Genomic DNA, 14,618 nt, shown 5'->3' on the forward strand with positions numbered 1-14,618 from the left:
CCGCCAAGATGAGAGGGGAGGGGGAAGGAGGGGCCGTTCTCTCACCCCCGCGCTCTCCGCCACAGCACCGGAGGAAGGAGGCCAGAAGGGGAAAGATGAGGGCTGCCCGAGAGAAAGAGAGGGTGTGCATCGCGTCGTGCATGCGAGGGAAATGTTGAATTCCCACACCCTTCCTCCCTTAATCGTGGCCTCCACTTGGCCGCCGTTTTCTTCTTTGAAGCTGCACGGCTGATCCTTCAGCAGGTCCATACCGCAGGACAGGCGGCCAAAGCAGGAACGGCCGTGTGCAGGCCGCACAAATCCCCGCTGCTGCCTTCACAGGGATGAAGGGGGGGCAAAGTCCGCTGGCCCGCCATCCGGTCGCGGGCCGCCGGCACGCCCGCAGTGCGCTGATCGCCTGCGACCGCGCCGACTGCCCGCAGGTCATAAATCAGGGCAGCAGGCTCCGTCCCTCCATGCACCAGGCGTGTTCGAGTCCGGGAAATTTCAGATGGCGTCGGGAGAGGTCAGAGTGCACTGGTATCTCCTTGTCTTCCCATTCGTTATTCGGTCGAGCTCGAATGCGAGCTGCTCTAAGAACCATTTTACGCTGGTGCAGCCACAGGGCGCGCCGTCTAAACATCACCTTTGCGGCTCTCGCCGCCTGAACGCAAATGGCGTGGCCCGTACGTGTACCCGGAGTGCCAGTGTCATAAGGCCAGTCAGCGGGCTCGGTCCCTCTGAACGAGCTCAGCACAAGCTTCGCGTAACGGAACGTCGCCGCCGGCTTGTGTATCAACACATGCCGGATAACTTCACAGGAGACCTCTTCTGGGCTTGTGGTTGACATTCGACGATTGCGCCTACCTTCCACACTGTAACATCACTGAAAGGACTGCCTTCCCTTATATCCACTCGTGCGCGAGCTGGCACTTCTGGCGTTTGTCCGTCGTCAGCTCAAGCTGCACAGGCAGCCGACGCCCCCGGCGCCTCTCTACGTGCGTAACCTCACGCTCGGAGCACTCCCCCTTCTTTCAGGGATCGCGCTGACTGAGGGTGTTGTAGCGATGACCACGGAGTAGCTGTGCGCGTGATCTCACATGCGCAGCATGTGACAATCATTCAGCGAATTCGCTGGCTGTGGGTGCTACAGAGCCGCTGCTTGAGTGATTGCACTTGCGCAGCATTTTTCCCATTATCGCAGTGATTGCACTGGCTTCGGGTTTTGCAGCGGTGCCCATAGAGACCGCTCTCGGGATCGCTTGCCTACGCGCTGTTATGCGCATGCAGGGTTCGCTTCTACAGTTACTTTCAAAGGAAGTATTGTTGGCATGGGTCCGCTGATTCTGCCCGACCTCGGGCCGTTCAGCTTGCTGCCGTGAAACAATCTCAGTGGCCTCTAACGGTCCCACCCATCTAGGCGCTCGACTCGTCGCGATTTCGTGGTCACGTCGCTGAGTGCGTAAGCATAGCTAGCCATCGGACTTGCAATGTTCTTGCCACGGCTGCGGTTCGCCTACATTGGCATTGGCCATAATCTCGCACAATTGCTTTGCGTAGTCGTCGACATTGGTCTCGACCTTTGCGTTCATGCGCAGAGCTAAGGAAATGGCATGCCAGTGCACATTCCAGTAGTTATGCGATTTCGCATAATCACCTTAAAGCGGCTTTATATTCAGATATCGGCGCTCGCTCCTTTGCGAATAATGGCTTTTCTGGTCTCATCTGAGGCGTCATTGCCTAGCACGTATGTAGAAAAGCTTAATCATAGACCAATAGGAAGTCTCCAACTCACTCGTAGCAGTACCAGCTTCACTAGAGTTAACTAACGCCACTCACAGTACAAGTGGCTTCACAACGCAATTTGGCCTGAATCGTCGCGGGGTTCTGTCTCTTCAATGAGACTTGCGACCCTCTTACGACAAAAAATAAAATAAATGAGCCCTCCTACTAGCCCCTGAAAGCTCTTAACTGCTGAACGCAAGCTCAAGTGGGCATCCCCACTCTTACGAGATGCACGTGTGCTGGAGGTTTCCGCAACAAAGCGCTCCCCGATGCGACCTCCTTCCGTAAATTTCGTGTACCACAGCTCCTAGTGACACCGCACAGGCGACTATAATTCACGCTCCCTTTCCGAACGGCATTTGGCTGCTCGTGAACTGACCTGCCGAATGCGAGTGACCTCACCACATATCCATGCGACGCCGCTCCAGTCAACTTGGCTCTCGACTCTCCTGAGCCGGTGAACTTTGAACCTGTGCTCGGCGCGCTTCGGCAGCGCTCTCACCCACATTCTTCGCCATACAGACTGCGCGGTTTTGAGACTACGGGCAAAACGGACTTACCGCATCGGCGGTTCTGGGCGCAGGTAGGCAAATGGGCACTTATCGTGAGCTGGACCAACGGGCCGGCTTTCCCTAGTGGGTGTAAGGTGGTAGCGTAGGCAACTGGATCTCTTGAGAATGACTCGTTCGGCGGACCACACCTGCGGTTTCACTCGAGGCGTATCGCAATAGCAGTGGGAAGATCCTGCCATCGGGCTAGGCTTCGCATACCGGTCAGGATCGCCCAGCCGACTTCGGACGACTTACTGCGTGAAATTCCACCATTCTTCGTGAGCTAGCCTCCCCACCTGGACTGCCAGTGGGGCCCCACGTTGGAGCGCCATTTTGGGGGGTTCTCACGGGGCTCCGCTCTGAGAACCGAGGCCACACTGCTAGCTCTGACCACACCGTGGCCGTGAAGAACGTCACACCGAGGCAAACATAGCCAACGGACCAAGCTGTTTATTGGGAACACCGAATATTCATCCTCGGTGTTATAGCAACATCCGCGTGCTACGGCGTCGCGGTGTTGTCTCTCTGGGTGAAGCTGCTGTGGTGGTGGTGGTGGTGGTGGTGGTGGTGGTGGTGGTGGTGGTGGTGGTGGTGGTAGTAGTAGTAGTAGTAGTAGTAGTAGTAGTAGTAGTAGTAGTAGTAGTAGTAGTAGTAGTAGTAGGAGGGGGCGGCGGTGTAGTGGTGGTGGTGGCGATGTAGTGGTGGTGGTGGTGGTGGTGCTAGTGGTGCTGGTGGTGGCAGTCGCTGTTTTTGTTGTTAGGAATAATCGTAGGCTGCGTAAAAAAAAATCATCATGGTAATTTGTAGTTCCAGTGATTGCTGATTGATTGGTGTGTGATAGGGGATGATAAGTCAATGAAATCATTGTAACTGATTAATTGGTGAAAAGAAATGAAAAAATTTGAAAAAGGGGGTTCAGAGGTGTTAGAAGTTCAGAATGGGAAGCCAATGTTTTCCGACGCAAATTATTGGTGTGTAGTATTGAAAGAAAAAGAAAAACATTGCTCATGTGTGTGAAACACTGTCGCTTCATATGCTTAATGGTGGAACTGTTCCCCTTATTTTTACAAGGTGTTACCAACAATTTGCATGTTTATTTATTTTGCGGTGTCGGCATTGCTCAGGTCATTTGCAGCACTAATGTTAAAAAGCTTGATGCTGTTTGCAACAGAAAGAAATAAAAATTTTAAAAATGCGATCATTTACAGTAAAAATGTTACTGCCATATTCACTTGCATAATAAATGTACCACCTACTTTGGTCGTTAAAATATGTGCAATTAATTTTATTCTAGTATGATAAATGCTCTTCATTAGCTTGACGTGCAGCCTGTTGATGATTACAGGTAATGCTAGCAGGTGCCTTTTTTGAATACCAGAATACTATGCCGCCTCTCAAATGGTGTAAAAATTCAATAATGCTTCCCTGGGGTCATCTAAGAATCAATAGGAACCATAGCTGGTCACGAAGGTTTTCCCTCTATGATCTGTCACGTTCGCTGTTGCAGCAACTCACAACAGTTAAGCTCCACATTGATTGATGTCGGAATCCTAGAGTGACCTTCAGTTCTGCTCTCTTTGGTCTGCAGAATGGGCCAGGTAGGCCTCTATCTGAGCATTATGTGTGGATTTAAGATAAAGGTAGTTGAGTGTGCTTTCAAACACTAGTACAATTCTGAATGGAGTTACAGTCAAACCCGGATATATCGAACTCGAAGGGGATCGCGAAATAGTTCGATATATCGATAATTCGATATGCAAAAATCGGCTTGTGACGGCACTTACGATGCGAAAAAACTATACCGCATTTTTCGCATAATCAACCCACTCGCATAATATACCCACCCTCCACTTTTGCACCCGAGAATTTGAAAAAAAATAAAAAGCGTTAAGGCCAGCTCGCTCACATGCGAGCGATTGAGCGAGCTCAGCGACGATGCCGCAGCGACAGAGCGAAAATTTTCAAACTTGGAACTGCGTCCCTCTCGCCGCTCGAGCCACCGCCACTGCCGCAGCTCAAAACAAGGTTTCTGTGTCGCCGCGGCAGAAATCAGAAATCGCGAGCGTTTTCGCTTGCATGTCGATGGCGCGTGTCACTCCCTTTCGGTCCTCAGCTCATTTCTTGGCAGCGGGCCAAGATGCTGCGCAGCGATAATGTCAGGGCGCGTTTATCTTTTGATAGCTCCTGCGGTTATGGGGAGCGAACTTGGCAGAGTGCTCGTGATGGCTTGATTGCACAAGCCTGGTTCGATTTATCACGCCACGCTTGGAACGGACATCATGATCGCAGCAGCTGACCGTGCGCTGTCGTTGATTCATACATGCAAGGATAAACGACTCCCGCCAAAAAAAAAAAAAAAAAGCCCTGCCGCTTCTTAACGTCTGCAGCCCCCATATCTTACGCTACGCCGCGCATACAGCACACCGATAAAAATGAATGACTCTCGCAAAAAAAAAAAAAAAATAGAGAGAAAGAGAGAGCCACGTCAGCCGCCGCGCGCAGGGGGTTCGCAACACACGCTAAAGCGTCCGACGTCTGTCTGAAAACGGGCTGAGCTGGCTTGGCGCATGCGTAGCGCCTGCTGAAGGAAAGATAGCTTGGCAAAAGAATGGGCACACCCACGCACATGGCTTGCAAACGTCATGTGCTGGCGCGCGGGAAACGATAACTGCAGATGCGCACGCCTTTTGGGAATGGGTGCGGCGCTGCCCAGAGCAGCCGTCGCCTAACTGTCCCCTCATTCCTTCCGCGCGTGGCTTGAAAACGTCACGCGGCAAACGGCCAAGGGTGATGCGATCGTCTTTGGGGAAGGCCCACTTTCCAGTGCGTGGTGCGGAGTTCGATATATTGAACGACCGGTGAAATTGAGTTCAATATAATGACGCTGCCTTCCTATACTTTTACATGGGATATCCAAGGGGATATTTTGCAAGTTCGATATAACCAAAATTCGATATATCCGGGTTTGATATAACCGGGTTCGACTGTACTTTGTTTTAGTGACGAGGTGAGTCATATCGTGTGAAGTACTTACTTCACCAGGCTAAATTTTAGACTCAAGTTAACTGCTTCAATTTTTTCTAAGGTGACCCCCTGTAATGAATGCACCCCCAAATTTTCGGATTATTTTTAGTAAGCTATGCGAATAAATATGCTAAGTAAAAAAGAATAGATGTTAGGATTTGTTTGCACGCGCATTCTAATGTGTTAAGGTGGGAACTGTATTTTAATGGTATACACCTGCGTGGCAAAGGGTAAAAAAGATGTCGCCCTCATTTGAACCTCGGCACTGATGATTCATACTAACCCACATGCAACAAAAACACCATTTGAAAATGCTTCAAACAACAAAACTGAGTGCGCTGAACTGCTGCAACAGCCGCACAAAGCTGAGCATTTTCTGCAATGAACATGCTAAAGAATGGAACACAGTAAACACTCATTGATTGGAATTTCAGGGTACTGTAGAAAATGCTTGAAATATTCCAAGTTTTAAGTACTGGACATTGCAGAACTGGCAGGGACTTCTTGCATCACGGTCAGTTTATTTGGTGAATACCTGCCTTTAAGATGAGAACAAGGCAAAAATTACTAGGACTGCTTGTAAATGTTGACGGCCTCTGTAGCGTCCTTCACAGTATGAAGCAGTAGAGGCAGAGCCCGCTCACAGTGCCAATTGCGTGAAGTGCAGTAACCACTCATGTTTTATAGACAAGTGTTTGATTTAAAGCACCCGGGAGTTTCTGCTTGTCTAATGCATTCTGAGATGACATGGCAGCGTTCTCCTTAGAGCTGCGTGAAGTGCAAAATTCTGGGTGCAAAGCGAATTCGAATGTTGTTCAAGTAGTGTCAAGTCACATTACAGGTGAACTCTTCTGCACAAAATGGCCGGAAAAGGCAAAATTTATTACAGATGTGTAAATAACAACTTTTGTACAAGGCATATACTATGAGTGATGAAAATTGGTCACAAGCAAAATATTTTCAAATACTAGTTTGAAAAATTATTACAGATGGTTTAAATACAGGGAAAAAAAAAAAAAAAAAAACCCTATACAGGGAGGGGCAGCGGTGGCGTAGCGGTAGAACATCCGCCTCGCATGCAAGAGGACCGGGGTTCAAATCCCGGTGCTGCACAATTCTCCACCAGATGAAAAAAAAAAAAATTGCGTGTTGATGGAATTGTATAAGACAGGTTCGGGGTGCGACCTGATGCCGGTGAACACCTCCGGCAACGCACTCCCTCACCAGAACAGGAGTTGGCCACCCTGGTGCAGTAATTGGCCGCAACCTCCTATGATAAGCTCCATAAAACCCCGGCCCTTAGTCACCAGCGGCTGCGGAACAACTGACCATGGCGGCGGTCAGACCTGTGACGCAGCAGAGGGTGCTAAGAAAGCCTGGCTCCGCTGGACAGGCCGCCATTGGAAACTGACCCTGGCAACATTTAATGCTAGAACCCTAGCTAGTGAAGCTAGCTTAGCAGTGCTGTTAGGGGAACTAGAGGGCATGAAATGGGAGGTCATAGGGCTTAGTGAGGTTAGGAGGCCGAATGAGGCATATACTGTACTGAAGGATGGGCATGTACTGTGTTATCGAGGCTTACCAGAGAGGCGACAACTAGGAGTAGGTTTCCTTGTCAATAGGTATATAGCGGGTAATATAGATGAATTCTATAGTATTAATGAGAGGGTTGCAGGCATCGTAATTAGGCTTAATAAGCGGTATAAACTGAAGGTAGTACAGGCCTATGCACCTACATGTAGTTATGATGACCAGGCAGTCGAAAGCTTCTATGAAGATGTAGAATCGGCAATGCGAAAAGTAAAGACGCAGTATACTGTACTAATGGCCGATTTCAATGCCAAGGTAGGGAAAAAACAGGCAGGAGACAAGGCAGTAGGTGATTATGGCATTGGTTCTAGGAATAGCATGGGGGAGTTGCTAGTTGAGTTTGCAGAGCGCAATAACTTACGAATCATGAATACCTTCTTCAGCAAACGGAAGAACCGGAAATGGACATGGAAAAGTCCTAACGGAGAGACTAAAAATGAAATCGACTTCATAATGTGTTCAACCCCCGCCATTATGCAACATGTAGAGGTAATCGGGAAAGTGCGATGCAGTGACCACAGGATGGTGAGGTGCCGAATTAGCCTAAATCTGAAAAAGGAACGCAACAGATTAGTAAGAAAGAAACCCATCAACGAATTAGCGGTGAGGGGGAGGGCAGAAGAGTTCAGGATCTCACTACAGAATAGGTTTTCAGCTCTGACTGAGGATGGCGACATAAGGAACAATAATTTCAGAGATATCATTACTGAGTGCGCGGTAGAAGTAGGCGGTAGGATAGTTAGAGAGGATACCGGCAAGCTCTCTAAGGAGACGAAAGATTTGATTAAGAAACGCCAGTGTATGAAAGCTTCCAATCCAACAGACCAGATCGAATTGGCCGAGATATCAAAGCTAATCAATAAGCGCAAGGTGGCCGATATAAGGAAGTATAACATGGAGAAAATTGAGCATGCTGTAAAGAATGGGGGAAGCCTTAAAGCGGTAAAGAAGAAATTGGGCATAGGCAAAAACCAGATGTATGCGATAAGGGACAAGGCGGGCAACGTCATCACTAATATGGAAAAGATAATCAAAGTAGCCGAGGAGTTCTATACAGATCTCTACAGTAGTCAAAGTAGTCAGGACCGTAATGAGATTGGAGGTAGGGAAAAAGAGTCAGACGTTCCACCAGTGACGAAGGACGAGGTCAAGAAAGCACTAGAAACTATGAAAGGGGGGAAATCAGCTGGAGAGGATCAGATAACTACAGATTTGCTGAAGGATGGGGGAGGGGGATATCGTGCTAGAAAAACTGGCCACCCTGTATACGCAGTGCCTGGTGTCATCGACGGTACCGGAACCATGGAAGAATGCAAACATTATCCTCATTCACAAGAAAGGGGACTCTAAGGACCTTAAAAATTACAGACCAATCAGCTTACTGTCTGTTACGTATAAGGTATTTACTAAGGTAATCGCTAATAGAATCAGGACAACCTTAGACTGCAATCAAGCAAAGGATCAAGCAGGGTTTCGGAAACGGTACTCTACTATCTATCATATCCATACCATCAATCAGGTGATAGAAAAATGCTCGGAATATAACCAGCCCTTATACATAGCATTCATTGATTACGAAAAAGCATTTGACTCAGTTGAAACCTCGGCGGTGATGCAGGCATTGCGAAATCAGGGGGTAGACGAGCCGTACGTGAAAGTGCTGGAAGATATATATAGTGGCTGCACAGCAACCATAGTTCTGCATAAAGAAAGTAACAAAATTCCCATAAAGACAGGTGTTAGGCAAGGAGACACAATCTCCCCAGTACTATTCACAGCTTGTTTAGAGGAAGTATTCAGAGACTTGGAATGGGAGCAGCTAGGGATAAGGGTAGATGGAGAATACCTCAGTAATCTGCGATTTGCTGATGACATTGCCTTGCTAAGCAACTCGGGGGATGAACTGCAAATAATGATTGATGACCTAGACAGGAAAAGTAGAAAGGTAGGCTTGAAAATCAATATGCAGAAGACTAAGGTAATGTTCAACAGCCTCGGGAAGGAACAGCAGTTTACATTAGGTAGCGAAATACTGGAAGTAGTAGGCGAATATGTCTACTTAGGACAGGTAGTAGCCGCAGATCCGGACCACGAAAAGGAAATAACAAGAAGAATACGATTGGGATGGAGCGCATTTGGCAAGCACTCGCAGATTATGACTAGCAGCTTACCGGTATCGCTCAAGAGGAAAGTATACAACACTTGCATCTTGCCTGTACTCACCTATGGGGCTGAAACGTGGAGGCTAACCAAGAGAGTTCTACTTAAGTTGAGGACAACCCAGAGGGCTATAGAACGAAAAATGGTAGGGGTAACATTAAGAGATAGAAAGCGTGCAGAGTGGGTCAGAGAAATAACTCAAGTTACCGACATTCTAGTAGAAATTAAGAAGAAGAAATGGACATGGGCAGGACATGTAGTGCGAAGAGAGGATAACCGATGGTCGCTGAGGGTAACAAACTGGATTCCAAGGGAAGGAAAGCGTAGCAGGGGGCGGCAGAAAGTTAGGTGGGCGGATGAGATTAAGAAGTTCGCAGGGGTCAAGTGGATGCAGCTAGCACAGAACCGGGTTAAGGGGAGAAATATGGGAGAGGCCTTCTCCCTGTAGTGGGTATAATCAGGCTGATGATGATGATGAAATACAGAAAAACATTTCTTTGCGGAATGCATCTATGAAAAGAAACACAGGCAAATTTTCACCCATCATCAGTGTAGTTTGTTATTCCTGCAAGGCCTACCACATATTAAGTAAGAAAGCAGGAATTGTGCAGTAATACCTTTTTTACAATTATTTAATGACAGTTGCTGTCATTGAAAAAGTCTTAATATATTACATTTTGAGTTGTCACTCACATAGAGAAGAGAGTTTACTGAATTCTGTCATAAAGCGTTGTAAGATGGATGCTTTCTTGCTAGAGGAGTGAAATCAGTGATTAATTAACAGCGGGGTGCAGAGTTGAACTAGACAGCTTGCAAAATGCACCAAAGAGAAACAGTAGCAGGACCCCAACTGTCACACCCGCTCATGGCACCTGAAGACAAATTTTTGGCTATGGAAAGCCATTCAAAACGCAACGTCCACAGTGACTCAAAGCCCTCTTCGCTGGACTGCATGACAGGCCATGCAAACTTTGTTGCATGAAAACAGAACTACGTCAGCCTCAGCATTTATGCTGCACTGTACGCGATGCAGTTGCGGTGGCTGGCCTTGGGTCCGACACTTCTGTCACACATTTTTTTCTTATCCTCTGTGGCCTAAGATGCGTAGTTTTTAGGTTCTGATAAAAGTGGAGAAGGAACAAGGCTGTTGCCTTGAAACAACTGAAACAGAGTATGCGTACTGCAATTCACCCCCTTACACTGTTGTCCATAAGCCAAGTTGCTTTCATATGCATGCATATGATGATCCAAAAGGTGCTGCCTGCATCGTGACTACACACACGGATGTGCGCATGGTGTCGCACTTAGTTTTCTGACACACAAGCGCGCACTGGCCGCGTGGTGGTGACCTCGATGTCTGTCAGGCCATCATCGCTTGGGCTTTTGCCACGTGCTGGCAGTAGCTTACTTGAGGAAATAGCTAACTCGTTTGGAAAGGTCAACATGCTTCACTGCCAGTTTAGATCAACTAGAAATTTATAATCTCTAAAGGTGTGGATATTCAAAATTTTGAATACTAATTGAATATTTTGTGATTTGATTCATATTCGATTCGAAAAACTGATATTTGGAAGTTTTCAAATATCTGAAAACGCTGAAAATTTTTGAAGTCTCTGCACTGTACGCTTCTTGCAATGCTTGACCATATTGACTGTGTGGTGAAGCATCCTCAAAATGCAATGGGGCAGTTTCGTAAAGAGGGACCACTGAAAAAAGGCAGACCTTCCCGACATTGTGCGCAAAGCAAAACATTTGACAAAACTAGGAAAAAAACGTCGTTCTTCTTTGTGTTTCATCTAATATGTAAACAACCATCGTGCAACTGTTCATTAAATAAAATTACTTTGATACAAATGGTTTGCAGCAGTTTTTCCAGACACATTCGAGCTCAGGCTTTTGGTTACTTCGAACACTCCTTCTTCTCCCATGAAATATTGAGTACTCTTTTCAGCAGTGGTGACAGCTTCACCTCTTTTCATGTAGGTACTTTCTGTAAAATAAATTGGTACATGGAATCTTGTAAAAAACCTATTCTGGATTTTTCAGTAGGGCATACACTATTGTGCACTCCTATAATTTAATTTTGTTTGCAAATACTATGTGCATTCTGAGATAAGGCAAACAATATTTGCTATTTATTAATTTTCTCTTTTTCTTCAATCATCAGATATTCAATGTTCGAAAGCATTTTTTCCCCCTATTCATATTCAAAAATTTCAGTATTTTTACACCCCTAATAATTTTTGCACATATAGAAGGTTTGTGAACTATGCTTTCACTGTTTGAATTGTTCAATTCCAACCGAGTGAGAAGCACTTTTTCTAAAACTGTTTGAATATTTACGGTTCGCTTTCTGAAGGAGAAGGATACACCCTGGCTGAGCCATGCTTATCGTAAGAACCCGCATATAATACGTACCCACATATAATACGAGATGTAATTTCGGAATCGCAAAAACGGAAAAGTTTTCATCCGCATATAATGCAAGCAAGCAAAGGTCTGCAGAGGTATTTATTTGCACTACATTTCGTGGTTGCCCCACAATTCATATACGCTCTGCGCTTTCGTGTCCAATGCAATCACACCAGGTGCCATGAACCTTCATGTTCTGCTGCTGTATTGCTCCCCTTCTCGTGCTGAGACGTATGATTGCGGAGAATGTCATACATCGTGATGAAAAAAGCACCTCACGATCGCCCCGCCAATCGGTCCTCCGGCAATTCTAAAACCAGTAGGTCGTTTCCAACTTGGATGCGGGATGGCAGCATACAAGCAGCCGGCCATCATGCGCTGCGCTCACGCCTGTTTGCGTCTAGCACTGCGTGCAGGCGCGTGGCTTATGTGCCCTGGAAATGTTCTCGGATTTGGAATTTTTGCTATCGGCGTCGTCCGGTACTTGTATTCTATCTCGAGAGTCCCTTGCCAGAGACAGCTTACTGTATAAAGTCATTTTCGGTACCTCTAAACACGTTCAGTATCCCGCATTTATTGAAAGCGCGACATACGTGCTTCATGGGAATGCTGGTCAAGCATCTGCGATTTGGCTATAGACATGGCCGCATGGCTGGAGAGGCTCGTGAGATACCCATGCAAGGTGTGAGATATTGTGCGAGCTAAGCTTGGCATGCTTCCATTCGCGTGTGCTCCGCGAGCACTGTGGTTGCGAGGATCACGTAGTTAGCATGGTAAAACCGAAACCATCGAAACAGTCAGCCGACGCCATTGCTAGATCTGTGTCTCCTCTTGCCGGAAGCCTGCTGCTGATAGCGCTGATTAATAACGAGGCCTGAACTGCAAATTTATGTTGCAATTTTTTTCGGATCCGCATGTACTAATACATGGCGGAAATCTGACAGGATAAAATAAAAAGGGGGGGGGGGGGGGGGGGGGGGGAGAGACCTTGTATTATACGCATGTTTTTATAATATTTAGGCACGTCCACTTAGTAGACACATTTGGAATGCAGCCCCTGTGTGCACTGCACATTTCGTCGTACTAAATGCTTCCGGCATATCATATTCGGCATTCAGTCCCGAGCATCCTGGACTACTTGCTGACACGAGTCCGAAGTTCGATTTTTCTTGTGCAGCCCAGAAGCTTTGCATGCCAGTGCAGCTCCCAGGAAAGTAGCGCCCTGCCAGCGGCACTATTGAGCGTTAAACTGTGGCACGTGTTCTGTAGCTGGTCTCTAAGCAGCTGTAAGACATTTGAATCTTGCATCTTCGCTTTCACGGATTGTTTGCTCATGCTGTCCAGAAGTGCTTCACCTGTTTCGCTATCTTTTCAATGAAAAAAGCACGCAGGCCTGAAAGCATCATAAGTAAACCGCTGTGTGCTGGAGCAGCTAATTCTTGTCGTAAATGATTTTGCAAACGCTTTCGTCTGCTTTCAGGTGCAGTGATCTGGGCCCTTGGAAGAACTTTGTGAACAGCAGCGCCAAGCAAACCCTGTTCTGTTAAACGCTTTGCAGTCAGGAATTTCGCAACTCGTTTGCAAAATGCATCATTTCTTTCGCACCTGTATTATCTATCTTTAGTATTACAGGCACACCAGGAAATAAGCATGCATATGACGTCACTGTGAAAGAACTGCGTCATGGTGGCTGATGATTGGCATAGTCTACTAAAGCAGACAATGAACTAGCTGATGGCGGGAACTTGGAAGGTCGTGTGACCATAACGCTACTTCCTGTCAGAGCAGAAGCCGGGACCTGTCAGCAAGTAGTCCGGGACTGGAAAATTGAATGTACGCACTTTCATAATAAATGCTGCAGGCATACAATTTGCCCACTGCAATCATGGTTGGCAGAAATTTGTTTGTTTGCAATGGTACATGGTTACATGCTTGAACTTCTCCATAGATGATGTATATAACTTGGGCTTGCTTTTTTTTTTACTTGTTTTTCAGGGAGGAACCAAGTTTGTTGTCATCTCCTGCGACAATGACCTGCATCTTTGCCGGGACTACATGTCAAAAAACATCAGTGAGTAGCGTGATGACTTTGGGCTCGCTTGACGTTCATTGACTATGTTCTTAATCTGGTCTGTATTGAGTCCATTTGGACCTGATTTTCTCTCATGATTGTACCGCGGTCAATCTTTTTAACAGTAAGTTGTGGCCCTATTTATGCCCACAAATTGGCATTCTCTTAAAGCAACCATTGGTGGTACTAATTGCATCAGAATTTTCTGTTATTATCAGAAAGCTTTTGTATAATGCCCTTTTCAATTCACTGTTGCACTGCTGCACACTAGTTTGGGGAAACACTACCAAATCAAACATATGTAAGCTTGCTGTGATACAAAAAAGGAAATATGCATTGTTGAAAACAATTTTTGGATCATACAGGGCCAATTTTTCTCAGACATAATAGTGGAAGACATGCTCACCTATAACCTGTTGCGAGCCTACAAGAGCACAAAACAAGAAAAATCTAAATCGTTTTTGATTTTGGCCAACCTACAAACAGCAACGAATACATACTGACTTCTTTATCAGTCGCCATTGCTTGTTTCATTTTCTTGTACAATGTAAGGAAATGCAATGACTAAAATATACATTACCAAACGCACCCTGTTATCTTGACGATGTGTGTACATATGTGCAGGGGAAGCACAAAAATGCCACCTTGGAACCCTAGTTTTTGAGATCCAATGCTCTACTGTGCACCAAAGTTTGCCCTGACTTGAAGCCACAATTTTCATGTGCCTGGCAGATAAAAAGTGTTCTCTTCTTCTGTTCCAGGCATCTACTCAGCTGAATTCATTCTGACAGGTGTACTGAGGCAGTGCATCGACTTTGATGCCTTTCTCCTCTCATGACAGTCACAGGACATGTGAGTGCCTCTCTCATAAGGAAGAACAAAAAGAAATCGAGCTTTTAACATCTCTTCTCCTCATCTCTCTGCATGTATATCTCACCGTCTAGCAGTGCTTAGTGGTATGTTGGAGCCTTCACTACGTTCTTTCACCTGTTTCATGCCCTCTTTCCCATGTGAGCATTTTTCATCTGGAGCCGAATTATGCATTT

General features: G+C 46.5%; 1 protein-coding gene across 3 annotated transcripts in view; it reads left to right on the forward strand.

Moving 5' to 3' along the window:
• Positions 1-14,618, forward strand: part of LOC146197702 (uncharacterized) — a 152,641-nt gene that overhangs the window by 136,911 nt on the left and 1,112 nt on the right. For all 3 annotated transcript variants that reach the window (XM_084599612.1, XM_084599611.1, XM_084599613.1), the window contains 2 exons: positions 13,497-13,572; positions 14,334-14,424. In XM_084599612.1, coding sequence (XP_084455738.1) covers positions 13,497-13,572; positions 14,334-14,410 — 153 coding nt within the window. In that variant the 3' untranslated portion in view covers positions 14,411-14,424. The remainder of the gene's footprint in view (positions 1-13,496; positions 13,573-14,333; positions 14,425-14,618) is intronic.

The sequence above is a fragment of the Amblyomma maculatum genome, chromosome 3, assembly GCF_055883805.1.
Source record: "Amblyomma maculatum isolate TAMU_Amacu chromosome 3, ASM5588380v1, whole genome shotgun sequence".
NCBI classification, from domain to species: Eukaryota; Metazoa; Arthropoda; class Arachnida; order Ixodida; family Ixodidae; genus Amblyomma; species Amblyomma maculatum.